The sequence below is a fragment of the Delphinus delphis genome, chromosome 9, assembly GCF_949987515.2.
Source record: "Delphinus delphis chromosome 9, mDelDel1.2, whole genome shotgun sequence".
Lineage (NCBI taxonomy): Eukaryota > Metazoa > Chordata > Mammalia > Artiodactyla > Delphinidae > Delphinus > Delphinus delphis.
Window position 1 is genome coordinate 21,260,651 of NC_082691.1, and position 22,786 is coordinate 21,283,436.

Genomic DNA, 22,786 nt, shown 5'->3' on the forward strand with positions numbered 1-22,786 from the left:
TCGGAAGGAAACATATAATTTATTTTCCAATCCAGGACATTCTGGAAGTAAGAATTACTCTGGGACAGCAAGCATAACCCAGGACTTATGGTCACCCTATTTAGAGAGGTTAGGTAACTTGCTAGATGTCCTAGCAAGAGGCCAGTACCAGGACCGGAACTTAGATCTGTGTGATTTCACAGCCTATGCTCCGAACTTCCACTTATAGATAAACAAATGAAGGCTTGCAAAAAACACATATCGAGTGCCAGTTCCAGTCTACAAACACAGTCTCTCCGAACCCAAAGCCTACCATACGGTGTTGCCTCTCTGGATACTAATCTAAGAATCCTTTGGCTGAGGAGGTAGGTGGCCTCCTCCTCAGGGGAGGTGGATAATTATAAAAGAAGAGGGAAAGGATGGGAAGAGCCCCAGGCTACATCCTCCAGCAACCTTGGCCCCCAACACTCAAAAACACTGCGGGAGCATTCAGTCAGCAAGCTGCATGCCACTATGTGCTGGGTGTTCAGACAGTGGCCCTCCCCTCATGGAGCTTACAGTCTACATTCAGGACCAGTTTGCATGGATTTTGCATGGCCTTTCTACATATTGGGCCTCTTTAATTAATCAGTGGTTGTTAATAAGGAAAAGCAGGGAATTTATCTTGGTTATGCTAAAAGTCCCAGAAGTGTAGAAAAGAGGAAGCAGCTTTTTCAAATTGCTTTCAGGGAAAGGCTGGTAATGTCATAGGTGAAAGAAAAATTATTTCTGGACTGTAATTCTTTTCTGGACTATAGTCTTACTCTGTGAGCTTTGAAAAATAGAGACTCCAGAATTACTAAATCAGCATTTCTAGAGGGCCTGGAAATCTGTGGTTTTTGACGCTCTCCATGTGATTCCAATGTGCTTCCAAGTATGGGGACTCCTGGTCTAGTTGATCCTGTCATAACAGTATAGAATAGCTCAGATGATTGAGAGGCAGAACTAGGGCCAGACCCTGCCCCCAACCTCCAGTTTGGAGCATCTTCCACAAAAGCATAGTGCATCTTCATAATTGTCAAGCAATTAATTCTTGCCTTTAGTCTGAAGTTTAAAATGTTGCTGTTGTTCTAAATAAAAATGTAGTTTTACATTTTTATTTATAAATATCTGAGCCTTTTATATTTGATGACTACTTTGAATAGGAAACAAGGTTTGCATTCTGAGAATATTTTTGGATAAGTCAAGTGAGTGAAGATGAGCTCCTTTTCTCACAAAGTGAGGGAGTTAAATTGTACGATTTCCAAGATTACTTTCAGATCTAGAAATCTATGTTGAAAGGTGTTCTAAACTGTTTTTAAATCCCTTCTTTCATAGCTGTGGAAAGCAGGGCTTGAATGTCTAGATCAATTTGCTTTTCTGTTATTAGTATTTTCGTTGGAGGGCCTGCCAGAAGACTTGTCCCTTTGGGCCATCTGAGAGGTGACTTTTCTCGTGTGAGGGTTTATGTACTTAGTCTTACAACTTGGTGATTTATAATTGCAATCAGCACACTTGAAGCTCATTATCTGTCAGATAAGCGTCTGGTCATTTGATCTCCTGCATTGGTCCCTTGGTTACTTTGCCTCTCTTCTTCTGATGAGGTGGTTATTGATAGCCTTCAAGGCTTTAATTATTTAATCATTGTGGTGAACATAAAAAGTTCCCCAATAGGACAGCCTTTCATTATAACATCCTCTTCTCCTTTACTGTTCTCAGCAGTCCTTTTCTTTCCCAGTTGAGACATCTTTGAACTGCCAGATATCTCAAGGAGGACATAGATTGTAGCCAGGGTCCTAAAACCTCAAAAATTTGAGAATCCCGTCTTTTCTCTGTCTCTTCCTGACCTACAGAGAGTTATTGTTGCAAGGTTTAGCAAAGAAAAATATAATAGTTAAAGTTGGGATAAACAATAAATTTTTAATATAAGTATGCCCCATGCAAAATTTGGAACATACTTATACTAACCAACTATTTGTTGCTTATCTGACATTCAAATTTAATTGGGCATCCTATATTTTATTTGGCAACACTGCAGAGAGTGCATACCCTAAGGCTTTCCTAAGTCCATCTAATGTTTTGGGGTCTAAATTCCTTTAATATTTGATCCTAATTTAAACCTTGAATGGAATGTTTGTAACAACTAAGGCTTCAGTTTTATTCAGCATTTGCATGAAGTGTAGTGGATGTTGCACTGCCCACCTACGCACAACTCCCTTTTGTTATGAGAATATACAAATAGAAATAAGACTTTGCTGGAGAAACCTAAGCTAGATAATTCTCTCTTTTGTAAGTTTTTATTAAATATTTCAAAGATACACATAAGCAAAGACAGTAATATAATGCATTGCACACAATTTATTTACACCCTATTCAGTTTTCTTCTTTTTGGTTGGTTGGTTGTGTAGGTAAATGTGAGTGTGTATACTGCCAGCCTCTAAGTCAGTGGTTTTGAACCTTGGCTGTGCATTTGAATCACTTGGAGAGCTTTTAAACTCTCAATCCCTGCCTGCCTCCCAGACCAATTAAATCAGAATCCCTGGCAGTAGAGTCAGGTGATTCCAGTGTGCAGCCAGGGCTGAGAACCAGTGCCCTGAATGAAAAATGCAAAGAAACATTTTTTACTGGTAAATCATGTCCTTATATTTCATATTCCTCTTCAAAACTTACTTCATGGATTTTTCAGTAAGCATATTACATTATAGCATATTATATGTATTGTATTATAGCATAGCCTATGTTATTTTATAAAGTTTACTTTAAAAAAAACTCATCTGGCTTTAATCATGTCACTGATTCATTATTAATTTTGGAAAAGCCTATAATTGGTTTTTGTTTTCAGATATTTCTTTGTGATTTTCCTATGTCTTTTTCATATGTATTTCTCTCTCTTAGGTTATAAAACAGTGGTTTTTTTCACTTTATCTGCTCATTAGAATCATCTTAGGATGCTCTAAAAAACGATGCCTGGGCCACACCTCCCAGAGGCCCTGCTCGGAGGCTCTGTGCTAATTGGTCTGGTGTAGAGCCCAGGCATTGCTGTTTCTCAAAAGCACCTGAGGAGATTCCGTGTTTAGGCAGAGTTGAAAGCCAGTGTTTCTAAATATGTTAAATTCCTACCTAGCTGATCATCTGAATCTTGCTGGAGAAATTTAAAACTTACATATAATTGCCCTGCTTAATGAGGTAGAAATTATTTCCAGGTTCTGTGAGGGGGAGAAATGAGGAGATGATACATGGCCTTCCGAGTAATAGGTGTAAATGAGGAATTCCTGTTGGGGGTGGCCAAAGGACTTTTGAGAATAAAGAGAAGGGTCTCTAATATTTTAGAAATATTTTATTTCTTCTGCTACATTTCAGCCTAACCTATTATGTTACTCTGAAAACTTCAAAGAAGGTTGCCACTCAGGTACAGGGATGTGTGCTCACACCTACTCAGAGTAAGTGCCCACTGTCCAGGCCCCACCTATGGGATCCTAATTCAGGAGGTTCAGAGTGGGGCCAGACACCAGTCCTTTAAAACCTTCCCCAGGTGGTGAGAGGGCAGTTTTGGTCACTGCTGCCTTCTATGATAACACATCCCTAGACGTGGTCATCACAATTCATCCCATCGACAACTGGGCAAATTCATGTGGAGTAACAGTAAAATCAGTGGTAAAAGTAGGTTTTTGCAACAGGGATTCTTATTAAACCTCCCTCAGATCTACCTGGTCTTTTTCTCTTTGAGTGGCTATATCAAGAAGGAAGTTATCTTTCTAAAGTAGGACAGAAGACAACCAAGGAGGAGGTGTCCAGAAGCATAAATAATTAAATTAAAATGTCAGAGCAGACTTAATCCTCTGTAATATGAAGTAACAGAGAGGAGGCGTGGCATACACTATCGACAACATGATGCACCAGTCCAAAGACTGTGTACGTTCATCAGTAAGACAAGGACTGTACTGGGTCCTGGGAATTCAGGGTATGGTATGGAATTTGCAATCTAGAAGAGGAGACCAATAATTATACAGTGGGAAGAAACAGAAAATTATATGAAGCAGCGAGTATAGACCGACATCACGGGGGATTACAGGTGAGAGGGGACTCAGGAAAGCAAAGGACAAAACCTGGGTTTTGAAAGATACAGTGATTAGGGTGTGGAGAAAGTGGAAGGAGAGTGAGGGGAAAGAAACAATTTCTTGTCAGAGTGAATGGAACTCTGGGCATGGGTACAGAGGCTTAAAGCAGCATGGGAGGTTGCCTGAATTGCATATGGTTCTATGATGCTGTTGCGTGATGTTCTGGAGGAGTTGGGGGCAGGGGGAAGGCAGAGTGGTGTTGCTGTGTTTCAGACCCCACCCGCATACCTCAGCCCAGTCATTTTTGGATATTATGATGAGTTCCTGGAATAATAAATAAAAAGTTAGATGAAAAGCCAACCAGCCTTGCTAACTGTAAAACAGAAGATGTACAATCTTACTTTGTCAGATTCTACTGCAGAATCCTCTTTCTCCAGGCTTATCTTTTCATATCATCTGTCCTGATACTTAGTTGCATTTGCTGCTAGAATTCCCTTTTATTCTAGACTTTTAAATTTTCAGCCTCCTTAGACTTAGGCATTTATTTTGCGTGATGTTTCCTGGTTGAAAACATGAACGTAATTTCAATTTGAATGTTAAGATTTCACCATAAGGGAATTGGATTGACCAGCATCAATAATCCCCCGCCTTCACTCAGTCACCACACAGGCACCTAACCATTAACCCACGCTAACCCCCAACTCCTCTGCCCTTAACTTCCTTCAGTTAGGACTGATGGCTTTAGTTGTTGTTGTGCACTTAATTTTTATTATAAAATATATCATTCAGGGCTTCCCTGGTGGCGCACTGGTTGAGAGTCTGCCTGCCGATGCAGGGGACATGGGTTCGTGCCCCGGTCCGGGAAGATCCCACATGCCGCGGAGCGGCTAGGCCCGTGAGCCATGGCCACTGGGCCTGCGTGTCCGGAGCCTGTGCTCCGCAATGGGAGAGGCCACAACAGTGAGGCCCGCATACCGCAAAAATAAATTAATTAATTAATAATAATAATAAAAAAATAAAATATATCATTCAAATTTACAGACAGAGTCGTGTATTAAACACCAGTGTACTTACCACATGACTTAGTCAAATCTTAACATTTTGCTCTTTTTGTGCCAGTTCTTTTTTTACAAAGTGAACATTGCAGATTTGGTTAGTTGAAGCTCCCTATCTCTTCCGAGTCTCGTTCCCCTTCTCTCCAGAGGTAACAACATCCTGATCTTAGTGTTTGTCATTGACATGCGTGCTTTTATACATTTACTACATATATGTGTGTACACAAACAACCTACATTATTGCTTGGTAAGGTTTTTAAACTTTGTTTAAATAATTGCATCCTTGAAGTACCCACCTGTGCCTTGCATTTTTATTGAAAATTAAGTTTTTGAGATTTATTGATGATGACATACAGATTTAGATCATTTTTTTAAAATTACTGCATAGCGTTCAATTTATGACTATACAAAAATTTATGTTTTATTGCATATAGGTAGACATTTGGGTTTTTTCCAACTTTTCACTGTCATAAAGCTGCAATTAACATCCTTGTACACATTCCCATGTGCAGAAACACACTGGGTTTTTATTCCTTAATCATTTCTTTTACTCATATGAGTAGTATTCATTATGTAGATAGGTAGGTAGGTAGATAGATAGATATAAATATAGATATATCAGTCATCCTAATAGTCTTACACATGACAACACAATAAACTTTAAAATGATTATAACATTGCACTGATGTTTTCAACTTGTATGTATGTCTCTTGTGGAGACATAAGCCTCAGCTCTGAACCATAGAATAATTTAAGGAGTAACCAAATGTGAATACAGAATTGGAAAGGAGGCTAATGTACCTTCAAGAAACTTAGGGTCAATTTAAGCACTGATCTTGCTCCTTTTTCTTTTTCTTTGATGTGTAAATGGTTAGAGTCAGCCTGATTCCCTGTTCCCTTAATATTGACTTGGAGTCAACTTGCTGCAGCATTTAGCCACTGAAGTTAACACAATCCTTTGTTTAAAGTATGCACACTACCCCCTCGTTGCCCTGGGAGAGACAACATGTTTTTTACTGACTTTGCTTTCCTTTCATTTATTAGTGCCTACTCTGTCCAGATCACTAGGTTAGATGCTCTGGGTGTCCAAAGATGAAGAGGTCCTCAGAATAACTTGCAATAATACCGCCAAGAAGAGATGCATCGGAACGGTCATCAGTAGGATTTTGGCATCTGACAGAGTTTTTATTTTCTCCCTTAGTGAAATTCAGGAAATGCTCGTCTCCTGCTATTGATGAATAATTTCAGAGTACTATGGATCATGTTGAAGAAACTGAAATCCTTGCAGCAACCCAGCGGTACTATGTGGAAAGACCTATCTTTAGTCACCCGGTCCTCCAGGAAAGACTGCACAAGAAGGACAAGATTTCGGAATCCATTGGGGATAAGCTGAAACAGGCATTCACGTATGTTGTTTCCACTTATTTCCTTTAATCTGTCTTTCACTTATGAGAGAAGCAAGGTCAAATGTATAAAGAGAATCTGGCAATGTGGAGGAAAAAACAAATGGTGAGCTCTCGTGATTTGCAGAGCTGTCCACACAGTTCATTCAGTGGTAGATATTTGATGGAACACAAGCTTCATTACATATTTCACCATATTTATTCAATTCCTTCTATGCTTTATGTCTGTATAAAGGTCTATATAAACAACCCACTTTCCATTTCTCCACCCACCTACATAATATCCACCTCTTCCATTTGTCTCTCAGGAATGTTCCAACCCCTCTTTTTCCCACTTGACTTCTACTCCATGTGGCAACACCCTGAATCTATGCATTTAAGTCCCCAACCTAAGCTATCAAGGACACTCAGTGTCTTAGGACACTTACCATTCCCAGGCCAGCAACATGGCTGTGTAATGCATGTGTGCCTGACATGTGTACCTGATTGCACACCTGATTTTGCAAACCATCTGATTGCTGCCTCCTGAACCCTTGAGACCACAGCTTCATATAAGCTTCACAGTGACCCTGTGCTCTAGGTGTGACATCACGAGAGGTTGAAGGTATGTGCACTGGAGTCAGACTGTCTTAGTTTTGATCCCAGTCCCAGCCGCCCACCAGCTGTGCACTTGAGTTTCCTACTTTGTAAAATGGGAATAGTAATTAGGGCTTACATCATCGAGTTCCTGGGGTTAAAACCTATTAATATATGCAAAGCGCAAGGCACATGGCAAGCACTATATAAATGCAGCTGTTATTAATATCTCAATTTTCTAAACCAGGAGACTGCTATGAAATCTGGTTTGTTTCACTCAAATTCATTGCTCTTGCCATAGTTGCCTGACATTTTGCTTCCCGTATCTTCCTGCATCTAATTACCAGATGCTCTTAACCACTAAAGGCACTGTATAAAATACCATGCATGCTGCAGTAATGCATTATCCTTTTAAATGGAATAAGTTGCTTCCTCATCACCAGGAGGACTTGAGGCTGTCACAGTGGTGATGGAACTCATCTGTCCATACTCTTACTCACTGATGTCTTTGATTGTAGGCATAGACTGGCAAAAGGACTGGCTGAGGTCCAGAATATAGTCTGTGTATCAAAGTTAATTAAACCATCCGGGGATTAACTGCAAAGCCTTGGTTTTTTCAGCATGGTGTTCACCTAACCAAGATAACCAGACATAGACTTAGCTACAGTGCTCCCGTGACAAATGGTGTTTTGAGTTTACCTAATCAGAGACATATTCATAAAGCTCATAATACCTGTGAAAATTTCCTTCATTTTATAAGGAAAGGGAAAACTAAGTGGGTAGATGCTGGTCATTGGTTCCACATCCAAGATTTAACTCAATCAGTAAATAATTCCCCTACTTCACTTTACACCAACACAGGAAGCACATTAAGGGTTTCACCTGTTGAAATAATAGCTTCTGGGATATCTCAACTATTTTGAAGCTAATATTTTTTTTCATGGTCAGTTGTAGAGCATTAGAGTGGAGACAATTCAGATGTTCCTTTTTTTTTTTTTTTTTTTTGCGTTACGCGGGCCTCTCACTGTTGTGGCCTCTCCCGTTGTGGAGCACAGGCTCTGGACGCACAGGCTTAGCAGCCATGGCTCACAGGCCCAGCCGCTCCGCGGCATGTGGGATCTTCCCGGACCGGGGCACGAACCCGCATCCCCTGCATCGGCAGGCGGACTCACAACCACTGCGCCACCAGGGAAGCCCAGATGTTCCTATTTTTTTTAAATAATAATAATAAGCAGGTCTTCTTGTCTCTGACCTCTGCAGAGTAGAAGAGTCATCCTCCGCACCAGTTTTGAATTCTTCCTTACTGCTCCAGGATATGAGGAAGGGAAAATGCCTTGGTGTGAACTCTACAGAAATGATCCTCATTTTATCTATTTCTTTGTTCTCCAGATGTACCCCTAAGAAAATACGAAATATCATTTACATGTTCCTCCCCATAACCAAGTGGTTGCCTGCATACAGATTCAAGGAGTATGTGTTGGGTGACATAGTCTCAGGCATAAGCACAGGTGTGCTGCAGCTTCCTCAAGGTCAGTAGAATATATTTCTTTCTTTCTGTGCTTCGCTACCATCTCCTCAAACAGTTGCTTGACCATTTTTCTGTTTAATTTCCTCGTGATTGGAAATTCATAGTTTTTATCATTATAGTTCTAGTAACCTTCGCCTGTTTAAAGGAATTCTCCAGAAATAACCCTTTTAAATAACCTTTTAAAAGCCCCGGAGATATTAGTTGTAGAATGTGGTAATACTGTTTTACAGACCAGTACATGTAGGAGCTGGCTGGGCATTGCCTTTCTCTCGCCAAGTTAATCAGTCACTCCATGAGCATGTTGTTGAGGTTGTCCTTTTTTGTTGTTGTTGTTTTGTTGTTTTTTAAATTTTATTGAAGTATAGTTGATTTCCAATGTTGTGTTTCTTTCAGGGGTTGTCCTTGTTCAGGTTCTTGACTTATAAGTCCATATTCTTACTACAAGGGACCATGATATACTGAATTCTTGTGCCTTTGTGTGATTTTATATGTGATATAAGAATTTAAGAAAACACTCATTGATTATTCACACACATTTATCAAGTATCTGCCTGGCCGTCCCCATCTTCATGGAACTAACTATCCAATCAGGGAAAGAAACATGAAGCACATAACAGCACGCATCAGTTTTTATTGCAAATGATGGTAAACACTGTGAAGGAAGATACAGGGCACTCTGACATGGTGATACTAGGGGGACCTAATTTAAGTAGGTAAGTCACAAAAACCCCTTTAAGAAGGTGAGATTGAAGTGAGACCTGAAGGACGAGTAGCAGGGAGGTAAAGAATGAGAAGAAGTGCACTTCAGGAAGAAGTGATAGCATGTGTGAAGGCATTTAGCAGGAAGAGAATTGGGTGTTTGAAGAATTATGAGAGAGGCAGGGTGCTAGGAGTGTGGGGAGTGAGGGGCTGGAGCCTGGCAAGGCGAGCAGTGGCAGGTGTGCACAGCCTTGACGGGACCCTTTGGATTTCGTTCTGAGCGCAGTGAAAGCTGTCAGCGTGCTTTTTTCAGTTGGGTATTTCTGGTAAGAGATCACTGAGACTGTTGTACGGGGAGTGGACTTGGCTGGCGAGAGGTCACCAGGATGAATGTAGGGAGACCAATTAGAGGTGACAGTGACTCAGTGTGGTCAAAAGGTGATAATGGCTTCAACAGCCTCTAGGTAAGCTGGCAGAAAATCTATTCCCTTCTCTAGTTGCCCAAAAACTAATTACTGAACAATCGCTTTGTAAAAAAAAAAAAAAAAAAAAAAAAAAAAAATTTTCCCAGTGATCAGTTAGCTGAGTTTTTAATTTTCCAAGTGACTGAGTTATCGAATCTATTAAATCTGTTAAACAAAAGCCTTAAATCAGGTTTAGGACCACTCTCCACAACAATTTTGGCACCAACACCCCAAGGATAGAGAAAGGGATGTATTTAAAGGCAGAGGTGAGGGCAGGGGGAGGAGCAGACAGAGGCTCGGCATCCGGAGTGGGAAATAGGAGCTAGACCGACATTCAGTCAAGTTGGACTGACAGCGCCACAGGAAATGGCTGTAGTGAACGCATGTAAATGAATACGTCAAAGAAATCCTCAGAATTTAGCCTAGTTGGGTTTTTTACTGAAGTGCCATTCCACAACTTTTTTTGGACCTGTAGACATTACGTAAACATCTACCCATTGAACTGTGAGCTCACAAAGGCTCTTCCTTGCCCTGTTCAGCTCCAGAGAGCCTGCAAGAACTTACAGCACAAGGCAGATGGTCACCTGTACCCAGAGAAAAGAGCTATAGTGACAAAGAATATTCTCAGAATTGAAATACATGAGTTTTCAGACTGAGAGCAACCATCAGGTACCCATCATAATTCGTGAAAAATTAACTTAAAACAAGACACACCATTGTAAAATATCAGAATACCAGGAATAAATAGAAGATCCCAAAACTTTCTAGAAAGGAAAAAAAAAGTCACATAATCCTGAAATCATAACCTAGAGGAATCTGAAAAAATAGGCACTACAGAAGGTCAACAGTTTATATCTACAACGATAAACCAAGAAGTAACAATGTGAACAGGTTATGTAGAATGGGTTTCTCAGCCTGTACCATGTACACTGGTGGTGGGGGGCCATCCTGTGCATTGCAGGGTGGGTAGCAGCATCCCTGGCTTCTACCCACTAGATGCAGCAGCAGCCCCACTCCCAGGCTTGGTAATAAAAAATGTCTTCAGACATTGCCAGATGTCCCCTGGGGCTGGGCAGAATCCTCTCATGTAGGAACTGCTGATTTAGAAAAATGGAGATAAATGGTAGAAAAACAGCTGAAAGAGTTAGAAGTGAGTGCTTCTGGGGAGTGGAACCTAGAGTAAGGCAGAAGAGTGCTGGCTTTTCCTCCCAGCCTCCCTAGTACTGCTTGGCTTTTTATACTATGGATGTGTGTTTCTTTGCTAGAAATAAAAAATATTTTTAAATGCAACATTAAACTTACCATATTGTTACATATGAAATAGGGACGCTTTCCCAACTCTTCTTTTGCTAAAATGTTCTTATCCACAATATGACAATGCATTGCATGAACTTTCTAGTTATTCCAGACACTTGGTGAGGCCCCAAAGCTGAGAACAAAGGGTGTTTATTGCTTACACGCTCTAAAGAGGGATTCCAGGCCATCCATACAAAACGATGAGTGAATGACACACAGGCTCTCTCCTCGGTGCATCACTCCAACAGGATGTAAGGGGACAAGAAGACTGATACTAGATTTGGAATGAGAATTTTCGAGAGAAAGGTGAAAAAAGCCCTATGCATTTCCCCTCCACCTAAAGTTAAGGAAGGACTGCAAGAGAATCACTTGGAGCACTGGACGTGTGTCCCGTGGAGTTTGTGGGCACTATTGCCTAATTCTTGCAAAAAAAAATAAATACACAGGTGAAAGGGTGTGAACTGCCTATGACAGCAAAATGAAGAGGACCCCTCCTGTGGGCATGGCCTGCACTTGCACAGTTTACTGGGGTAAAGCATCAGATAACTGGGCACCCTGGGAGGTAACCTGGCTTGGCTCATTTGAAAGGTACCTGCCCAAGAAGTCTGCCTACAGGATGAGCAGCTGCCAGCAGAAAGAAGCTGGAGGAGGTGTAAGAACTGGAACCTGTAAGGGGCCTAGGTCGGTGGGGGCGGCATTACATCGGCCAGGGAATAGTACAGTGGGAGTTCCTCACTGAAAACGGGTCTCCAGAGAACCCTAAAAACACCCCATTGGGGAAACAGCTGGCATTTGGGCATCAACACCAGATTACAACTGCACCAGTCAAGTAAGACTTTCTGCCGTTATGTAATTTGGGAAAGAATAAAGCAGAAAAAAACCCACCCCTGGCAAAGAGGAGATGACAAGGAAAACTGTCTCAGCCTGGGCTCTCTGAACACAAATATAGGATTCCATGTAAGAGTGTGATGGAAGGGTGGGCATGTTAAAACACATCTGCTTAAATTAACATGATTTTCACTTGTTCATCATAGAGAAAGAACCAAGAGAAAAACACACATAGCCCTCTGTTTTCTAATGAGCTCCCCGTTTCTGTTTGGTTTTTTATCCCACAGGTTTAGCCTTTGCAATGCTGGCAGCTGTGCCTCCGGTGTTTGGCCTGTACTCTTCATTTTACCCCGTTATCATGTATTGTTTTTTTGGAACCTCCAGACACATATCCATAGGTAAACCTTACAGTTGATATTTTAGTACCTTTCCTTTTGGATTTCTAGGCTTTGCAGTGTGCCAGAGAAACAGCATGTTTGTTATTAGGACATCTGCTTAGTAACAACGTTTGTTACTGTATACCCAGTAGGTGCTTTTAAAGAATACACTCCCCCTCAAGATTTCTAGAACTAGCAGCTTTCTCATAATCTGGGCATAATAGAAAAAGACAGTTTTCTTGTGTAAAAAGAGCAATTGTTGAAATCTGTGAAATAAGTGCTTGAGTGCATAATACAATTTGCCTGCATCTCTTTTTTTTCCTCTGTTTTATTAGTGATGCTGCAAGTTCCTAATTACCATGCATATAATGCATTTTCATCTTATTTTAGGCACTGAATTGTACTTGGTTTCTCTTTAGTGTATTTAGGATCAGATTTATATGGATTTCATAATAGTGTTGATGCTGCCTGAGGCTGCCACCAGCCAACACACACAAGGTCTCAGCTGTTCGTTGCTGAGTAACACACCCCCCCCCCAAGTTTAGCAGCTAAAAACAACCACCATTTGATTATCTCTCACAGTTCCTGTGGGTCAGGATTTGGGAAGGGCTCATCTGGGCAGTTTAGGCTCGGAGTCTCTCAAGCAGTTAAGAGTCAGGTGGGAGCTAGAGCCAGAGCAGCTACAGGAAGGCTGGACTCCCCCTCCCTCTCTTCTTACCTCCCGCCCTCACCCTCTCTCCACGTGGTCCTGACGGGGGCTTTCTTGCCTGTAGGGCTGCAGCACGAGCGAGCAGTACAGCTCTCAGGTGGAAGCCGCATCACCCGTTGTTACCTGGCCTCAGCAGTCACGCAGTATCGCTTCTGCTGCATTCTTTTGATTACTAGCATGTCACAAGTCCACCCAGATTCAAGGAGAGAGGAATTAGACCACCTCTTCATGGGGAAATGTCAGGGTTCTAGAAGAGTGTGTGGGATGGAAGATTTTGTCACAGTGCAGTGTTATTTCAAGGAGGATTTATTGACCTTACCTGTGTCTCCTGGGGTACTGGAAACAACCACATCAGACATACTGAACATAATTTCCCTGATTAATGCTTCCTTATTTCAGGTCCATTTGCAGTTATTAGCCTGATGATAGGCGGCGTGGCTGTTCGATTAGTACCAGATGATATAGTCATTCCAGGAGGAGTAAACGCAACCAACAGTACGGAGGCAAGAGATGCTTTGAGAGTGAAAGTCGCCATGTCTGTGACCTTACTTACAGGAATCATTCAGGTAAGACTCACAGATGTGGAAATGGGCTCTCATTTGCTCATTTAATAAATATCTGTTGAGCACACTTGGCTGGTCTACATGGTGGATAGGGTCAGCCAGCAAAACTCCAGAGCTCAGGGTTCATAGCTCAGGAACGCCGGTCCCACTGCATGCCTTACTTAAATTGATACTGAATAGGAACTAGCTAGCTAGCTTCAGTTGGATACTTTAGAGATTCCAAAAGCAAGACTAGCTTGAAGCGGGATGGGTTAGTAATGGGAAGAGGGCCTGGAAGGAGCAGGAAGTGACATGACTAAGCCTACCCCCACTTCTGAGGGACAGAGAGAGTACGGGGGTGCCCATTGCTCCGTGGGGCTCCAGGCCCTCCCAAACCTTCCGTTGTTTTCTGCATAACCAGTGATTGATTTATTAGCTACTTAACTTGCTGCAGGTGCAAGTTTGTAGTATTAGAAAATGGTCCAGAAAGAACTTTTTAATGTTTTCTGTTGGTTTTAACTTCGTGACCTATCATGTGATTTATTTGTTTCTTTGTCATTTAAAAAAAAAAAAGTTTTGCCTAGGTGTCTGTAGGTTTGGATTTGTGGCCATATATCTCACGGAGCCCCTGGTCCGTGGGTTTACCACTGCGGCAGCTGTGCATGTCTTCACCTCCATGTTAAAATACCTGTTTGGAGTTAAAACAAAGCGGTACAGTGGGATCTTTTCAGTGGTGTATGTAAGTAAGCAACTTCCCGACTTACTGGTACTTGTTTTCCCTTCTTTATTTTTCCCCCTTCTCTTCTGTATCTCTTTTACCTTCAAGGCTCACTTTTCTTATGTCCAAGAATTTCAATAAAATGGAGGAGATTTAGTTATTCTAAGGCTTTTCTGAGAAGAGCACTACAAGGAAAATTAAACCTTAAAGTCTCATTTCTTTAATATATGATACTATCTACCTCACAAGGAATTTTTTGGTTAGGTCTTTTTTTAATATTTATTTATTTATTCGGCTGTGCTGGGTCTTAGTTGCAGCATGCAGGATCTAGTTCCTTGACCAGGGATCCAACCCAGGCACCCTGCATTGGGAGCACGAAGTCTTAACCACTGGACCACCAGGGAAGTCCCTGGTTACGTCTTTATTTGGTTATTTCACCTTGACTCTAGTTAGCTAAAGAAACTGCTTTTTTCTTAAGACAAATTAGATTATCTTTGGGAACTAACAAATAATTTAAAGGCATTATGGGATAATAGATCTCTCTCAAAAACTGCTTACTCAAGCAGGCAAAAAAATAAGTCTGTAAAGGATCTATTGTGTAACTGTCACAATTAACCAGTTTAATAAAATAGACATAGATCCTTCTACCCAACTCAGAGAAGATATAAATTATTTGCAAGCACGTAGGTAACAATGGTAATAACTGATCACGTTGAGAGTGGTCACGTAAAACTGATCACAAATTCTAAAAATGCAGCGTTGTTTCACATGGTGCAGTAAATTAGCAATCAATAACTAAATATAGCTTTAAAACCCCCATACATTTGGAAACCAAAAACGTATTTTTAAATAACCATGGATAAAGAGGAAGTTACGAAAATTATTAAAACCAAATGACAGTGTAAGCACTACATACCAGAACTGAGATGCTGTTGAAGCTATCCTTGGAATGAGAGGTCTATAGCCTTTGGAGGTATTGACGTGTCAGACACTGTGTTAGGCAGAGCAGTGAGTTTACGGTCCAATGGGAAGACACATAGTAAACTGCTAATCACATAAATATGTAATTAAGTACAAATTGTGTTAAGTGCTCTGAAGAAAAAATCAGGCTGCTCTGAAAGTTGAATAGAGAGAGCTTTAGATTAGGGGTCTAGGAAAGTCACTTTGAGGAAGTAACAGTTAAATTGAGTCCTTCACTGATTAGAATGGAGTCCAACTGTGGGAGCATTCCCTAAATAACTCAATTCTTCATTTCCCGTAATAGCTGGTAACATGCTTCTTACTCTGAGATTTCTCAAAATGCCTTGTCACAAAGGAAATAGAACAGACAAGCATACTAGAGAATGCTCCTAGGCATTGATAGGAAAAGTGTGTAGCCTGGGCTCGGTGGTAACCTGCTTTCCCAGGGTCCAGATAAGTACTGACTGCATCTGGGGTGCCGAGACGGCAGCCTTAGGAGAAAATTAAGCGGCTTTCTTCTCTAACTTTCCTGGGCTTCTTTCCAAGCTTCAGCCACTCTCTTCCCTTCAAAGCTCACTTTCATCTGCTAACAGTGATTTCGTCTTTCATCTGCTAACAGTGATTTCTCTCCCTCTTTCAGCTCCTAAAAGCTTTCGTATGTATTTACCTATGGATTTTTTTGCTGATATTACCCCTAATCCTTTCCTAATGCTCAGGACTCAGCTTCAGGGTTACTTTTCTGAATTTTACCATTCTACATTGAGATGTTAGCGTAGCAAAGAACACTGTAATATAAGATTGTCAGGTAAGGATTACAACTACCAAGATGTATGACTGGGTAAAAATGACTCCTAATTGGTGAAAGCTGCAGAGAGAGAGACTTCAGCCTGAGAACCTTTAGCTAGAAATGTCCACTAATGGGATGGCTGGTGTGAATTAGAGCACTAGACTGTCTCTGTCTATTCAGGGGCTCTTGCTTGATGTAACATCCAGTGTTCACTGTGTTACAGAGTACAGTTGCTGTGTTGCAGAATGTTAAAAACCTCAACGTGTGTTCCCTAGGCGTTGGGCTGATGGTCTTTGGTTTGCTGCTGGGTGGCAAGGAGTTTAATGAGAGATTTAAAGAAAAATTGCCAGCGCCCATCCCTTTAGAGTTCTTTGCGGTAAGTCAGCGTCCAGCAGCTTACGCCTACCTGTTTCTGTGTGGGGTTTAGAAGTGGACCCGGGAGGAGGAGACTTGACCTCTTTTCTCTCACTTCTGCCAAGAGAAGGTTGGAATTTGTCAAGGGGAACTTTTACAAATACACTGACAAGAAGAGAAAAGCATTAAAGCAGAGTCATGGATGATTTTTAAAATATAGCTGAAGTCTGTCCATAAAAATGTGAATGTAAACTATCTTTGAGTGAAATTATGGAGATTTTTCTTTTTCAAAGTTTTTATTGTCTAATTGTTTTATAATGAACATATAAACTTTAATAACCTGAAAAAAGTAAGCTGTTTCCATTCTGAAAAGAGCAAATGACGAAGGTTCCCAAACTTTCTTGGTTCCTGGCACTCCTAGGCCAAAAGTAATAGTTCCATTTACTAAGTAGTAAGGTCCAAACAACTTCATACGTATTTATGTCTAACAACTTAAGAACTGTTTGTAAAAATAATGCACATATATTGAAATAAAATATATTTTGTGACATTCTTAAATCACCACAGTAATTTATCAATGAACGCGTATGGCGGCTGGTGGGCACTTCACAATCCCTCAAACCTGGGAATCAGATGGACACCACTACCATCATTTCCTGTTCACTTTGATTTTTGCATGGTACCTGCTTTTTTATCACAGTGACCACTGAATGCCCAGCTTTGCAAACATGTGGTGTGACTGAAAGGAATGTAGTAGGAACTAATATCGAAACTGTGAACTACCTCAAACTAGAAGTTTGCATGGTGTCTGACACGTGTCACTGTTTTCCTTGAAAGTCATGTCCCACAGTGTCCTGGTGAGTTCTCCTTGGGAGCCTGGAGCACTTTGGTGTATAGTTATTTTTTATTTTTTATTTTTGGTTTTTTTAACATCTTTATTGGAGTATAATTGCTTTACAATGGTGTGTTAGTTTCTGCTTTTTAACAAAGTGAATCAGTTATACATACACATATGTTCCCATATCTCTTCCCTCTTGTGTCTGGTGTATAGTTCAGGAGCCACAAGGAGAAGCAATAAAAAGTATAGGTGTCTGATCCAAATCTAGCTAAAAGTTCCAGCCACAAGAACCACTGGCTCGTATAGCTCACAAAGAAGCCAGGCCCTTTGACCCTTGTCCTTGCTTTCATCTTGTCTATACCCGAATTGGACTGTCTCTCACTGTTTTAAGACCTGTTCTCTCATTGGGGTTGGGCCCAGAGTTCCTGTTTCCTCTTGGAGAACAGCAAGAGGTTCTCAGCTCCTTCGCATGGCAGTGGAGAAAGGCAGGCCCTAATCATGAAGTAAATGATGAAGACTGACTTTCCTGGCTTGGGATCCTAGTTTTGTCCACTTTCCAGATTCTCTTTAAAGTTTCCTTCATGTTTTCCAGGGCAATGGTTCTCCAGAATTCTATCATTAAAATTATGGTTGAACCTGTTTTTTGTTTTTTGGGTTTTTTTTTTAACTTCTTATCTGTGTGCTCCTCAGAGCAAGGGAGAGGGAAGCCATACTGGAAAATTTGGGACAGAATCTTCATGACTCTCATTAAACATACAGTTCCTTTTTTATCATAAAATTGTTTGGGGTTCTGCATTCTCTTTCACAATGCATCTGTTTGTGTTGGTAGGAAAGCTTTGGTTTCAATTTATTTATCACTGCATAAAGTTGATGCTTCAGGAACTTGAGCCATGTGTATCCTGTGGATTTGAATTTTCTGGGCACTCCCCCAGGTTGCGATGCACAACGGATGTAATTAAGGGGGACAGACATTGCAACCAACAAAGAAGGGGCATTTCATCATAGCGGCCGGAAGCAGCCACAACCTTGGTCTCTCGGGCTGCTGTGTCTGATAATGAGCTTACCTTCTTCTTGGCTCCCTGCAGCAGCCCCCTTTGGTGGGGGTCTGGCTCCCTTCCCTGGCCAGCCCTAAGCCTTCGCTCCTGGATAACCCACTCAGAAAGTTCTACAAGCAGTGGTTCTTTGGGATGAAGAAAGTTGCTGTCTCTCCTTCTGTTATTTTTCTCTTCTTGTAGCTCACTAAGGCTTGTACTTTACACACAGACTGAATCTGTGCCCCGACAATCCAGGCAACCTTATGTACAAGCACACTCCGTGATGGGCGGTTTCACCCTGACCCTGACTTGGCAACAGACATGGGAGAAGATAGCCATGGGGTGCTGGTGGAGGCCTCTAACCACCTTGGTGCTGCTGTCCTGGAAACAAGAGTCCATAGAAAGATTGTGCAATAGATCCAAACCTACATGTTATAATGATACACTGTCACTGTACCACCCTCACAATACGTATTTCATGTCCTTTATTTGTGCCACCTTGTCCAGAGCCTCATTTTACCTGCCCCAAAGGCAAAGCCAACCCCTGAAAGGTTTTATGGTTTCTTTGTTTGTAGCCAACTAGCCAAATGCCTCGGGATGGAACAGAACAAAGTAAAGAGAAAAGAATTCCAGGCCACAAGGAGGCTGTAGAGTCCATTTTAATTTTGTGGAGAAGGGTCATTAGGAGAAGTTAGAATTGCTGGAAGCTAACTGTAATTCTTTTTTTAAAAAACCGAGAAAGTGAGAATAGATTTGGCTTGGCTAACAAGTTCTTTGAAGCTTATTTTTGTGGTGTTTGAATGTTCATTTCTAAAGGTACGTTTGGTTTTGTGTCTGTTTCAGGTGGTTATGGGAACTGGCATTTCAGCTGGGTTTAGCCTGCATGAATCGTACAATGTGGATGTCGTTGGGACACTTCCTCTGGGGTAGGAAAATAGTTTCAAGTAACCGTGTGACTTGAATAATCAAGGGATCTATTACTGCTTCGAAGTCCTGCTTTAGTATTGCAATGAACAATCTTTTTTTTTCCTACGTATCAAATAGCTGAGGGTTTGGGGGGGTTTGAGTTTGGTTTTTTTGGCTGTGTGTGTGGGGGGGTGGCTTATTGTGGTTAAGAAAAAAATAACATAAAACTTAACCATTTTAACCATTCATAAGTGTACCGTCCAGTAGTGTTAAGCGTATTCACATTGTTGTGAAACAGATCTCCAGAACTTTTTCGTCTTGCAAATCTGAAACTGTACCATTAAACAATAACTCCCCATTCTCCTTTCCCTCCATCCCCTACTTTCTCTCTCTATGAATCCGATTACTCTAGTACTCCGAGTACTCTAGTACTCTAGTACTCTTGCCGTCTCTGTGACTGGCTTATTTCATTTAGCATAATACCAACGTTCATCCACGTTGTAGCATGTGACAGGATTTCCTTCCTCTTTAAAGCAGAAGAAAATTCCACCTTATGTATATACCACATTTTGTCTATGCATTCATCTGTTGGTGGACATTTGGGTTGCTTCCACCTCTTGGCTATTGTGAATAATCCTGCTGTGAGCATGGGTATGCAAGTGTCTCCTCAAGACCCTGCTTTCAGTTCTTTTGGGTATGTACATAGAAGTGGGACTGCTGGATCATATGGTAGTCTGCTTTAACTTTTTGAGGAACCTCCATAATGTTTTTGAAAGTGGTTGCACCATTTTACAGTCCTACCAACAAATGGCATGTGGGTTTTCGTTTTGTTCTGTTTCCTATTTAGCATTTATTGGTTTTTTAGATCTCTTCCTGGGTAGCTTTGGAGCTAAAAGCAAAAAAAGCTTTGGAGCTAAAAAGCTAAATTTAGCCTGCCACTTAGTAGCTTTGTGACCTTGGGCAAGTCACTTATCCTCTCAAAGCCTCAGTTTCCTCCCCTGCTAGGTAAGCATGGTAATTGATGACTATCTCAAGAGCAGTTGTGAGAGTTACAGGAGAAAATGTGTCTAAAGCAGCCAGTGTAGCATTTGGCATGCACGTTCAAGACATGTTAATTGAAAGTTCTGTGGCTCATTATTTCAATCAGGTTTCTAGTTTTAAATCATATATTACTTCTTTGCTTCCTCTGTTTTTCTTGTACCTAATTCTACATTTTAAAATTTTTACTATTATTTTTATATTTGAAGGAGTGAGCGTGACTGCGAGCCTCTCCTGGTCTCACTCTGTCCCTCTCTGATACTCTGGCTATCTCTGTACCGCTCTGCGTGTCTCTGTCTTTCTGTTCCTGGTACTGTCTCTTTCTTGCCACTCTGTTCTCTCTTTCCAAAAGAAGAGTCAGACATTTGCCCAGATGCTGGACATTGACAGGACCTGGTATATTCCATCAGGCCTTGCCCCTGGAACCACCTAAGAATCTCCAGGGAAGCACAGGCAGCAGGAGTTGCTTTTTAAGCCAAAGTTCAGAAGCCTGCATTCAACTTCAGCGAACTGCTGTCATAAACATGTTACTTATGATTCAATGTAAAGGTATAACACAGTGATGACCCTTGTTTTTCTATTTGCACTTACAATTTTTTAAGTACTTTTATACCCACCATGTCAGTTGATGCTCACAATTACACTGTTGATATATGTTATCTTCATTTAGCAGAGAAGAAAGTTCATTTATTCCCATTTATTCAGCATATGTTTATTGAGTGCCTATTATGTGCCAGGGACACAGCAGTTAAAAACAAAAGTGAACATGCAAGCATAAAAGCCTTTGGTCTCATGGAACTTATATTCTACTAGGAGAGATAGACAATACATCAATAGTGAGACATGCTACGAAGACAAGGGAAGCCAGGTAAGAGATAGGAGGGGCTGGGGTTGCTGTTTTAGGTAGGGTATCAAGGAAGGTGACATTTGAGAGACGTGAGTGAAGTTTGGTATGTCCCAGCCTGGACCCAGAACTCAATCTTCTGATACCCAGTTGTGTGATCTTTCCATTACCTCACACCTGGCTCACTAACATAATTCGTCATGTGATAAACATGTGTCTTTGGATCCAGTAGATAACCCTATTCAATAACTAATCACAAGTAATCTACATGTGAATTTTCACGCTTAGATTTCTCCTTTTAAAAATTCACATGCCAAAAAAAAAAAAAAAAAAAATTCACATGCCACCATCATTCCTACCTAATACCTTCCTTTCCCTATTGCATTATACCCAAATATGTTGCTTTCCCTCTACGTATGAGAGCTAAATTTTTTTTAATAAATTTATTTAATTAATTTATTTTTGGCTGTGTTGGGTCTTCGTTGCTCACGCAGGCTTTCTCTAGTTGCAGCGAGCGGGGTCTACTCTGCAGTGCAGTGCACGGGCTACTCGTTGCAGTGGCTTCTCTTATTGCAGAGCACGGGCTTCAGTAGTTGTGGCACGCAGGCTCTAGGAGAGCTAAACATTTTTTTTAAAACTAAGAACATTTTACCTTTTTGAAACTTGGCTTCCCAGAAACCTTATCTTTCTGGAACTTTGCCCAAAACCAGGCAGGCAACCAATAATGCCTCCCTGACTTCCTATCTGTATACAGTCATACTGCTTCAGTGTTCTGTGAGTCTCACTGCCGAAGAACAGTGGCTTATAACAATGTCCGTTTATCTGCTCGCAGTTTGTCAGTGTAGGTGGGGCTCAGCTGAGTGGTTGTCTCCCTTGGGGTCTCTCAGGCAGCTGCAGACTCTGAAGGGGTGACCAGGGCTGGAGGATCCAAGAAGGCCTCGCTCACATGTCTGACAGCTCAGCTGCAGTGGCTGGAACAGCTGAGGGCTGGCTGGCATCTTCTCTCCATACGGGTCTCCAGCAGGGTAGCCAGGTTCTTTAGGTGTCAGCTCAGGGCAACAGGACAGAAAAGCAGAAGCTGCCAGGCTGCTTACAGCACTCATGCAACATCACTCCCACCACATTCTGTTGGTCAAAGCAAATCACAAGGCCAGCCCAGATTCAACCAGAGGGGAAACAGACCACATCTAGATAGGGGAGCAGCACACAGAAGTATGCAAGGAATTGGTGGTGGCTGTATTTGGAAACAAACTACCACACTTATCTGCACACACACACACACACCCCCTAAATATATAATACAGTGTCCAGAAAGTGACAGCTGACTGTTAGAGATCCCCTTCATGGCAATATATCATGTTCCTTGGTTTACTTCTCTTCACTCATTGCAGCATACATTCTTTTCTCATATTCTTATTCCTCAGACCCAAACCTGCTGCCAGGCCTTCTCTCCTGGTTAGTGCTTATGTAGCAAAGTGCAAGGAAAAGACAGTGAGTTCTATAGGCAGACCCCCCGCGTCTGATTCCCTGCTCCATCTTCAGCAGATTACTTAACATCTGCAAGCATCCATTTTTTCACGTATAAATCGGGGTAATAATGGCACCCATCGAAAAGGATTGTTTTGAGGGCAAATGAGATGACATATATCAAGCATGTAGCACATAATCTAGGCTTAACATATGTTAGGTTCCTTTGCTCCCCTCCCTTTCCCTTACCTCAGAAGCTGAGACAGCCCTTTTGTCACTGTGATATGACACAGTATGAGAAATAGTGT

At 41.4% G+C, this 22,786-nt stretch overlaps 1 protein-coding gene across 3 annotated transcripts in view; it reads left to right on the plus strand.

Moving 5' to 3' along the window:
* Positions 1-6,364: 6,364 nt before the first annotated feature.
* SLC26A5 (solute carrier family 26 member 5) overlaps positions 6,365-22,786 on the plus strand; it is a 30,115-nt gene continuing 13,693 nt past the window's right edge. For all 3 annotated transcript variants that reach the window (XM_060019852.1, XM_060019854.1, XM_060019855.1), the window contains exons 1-7: positions 6,365-6,516; positions 8,479-8,618; positions 12,192-12,302; positions 13,390-13,556; positions 14,107-14,271; positions 16,221-16,373; positions 19,067-19,149. In XM_060019852.1, the coding sequence (XP_059875835.1) occupies positions 6,365-6,516; positions 8,479-8,618; positions 12,192-12,302; positions 13,390-13,556; positions 14,107-14,271; positions 16,221-16,373; positions 19,067-19,149 (971 nt within the window). The remainder of the gene's footprint in view (positions 6,517-8,478; positions 8,619-12,191; positions 12,303-13,389; positions 13,557-14,106; positions 14,272-16,220; positions 16,374-19,066; positions 19,150-22,786) is intronic.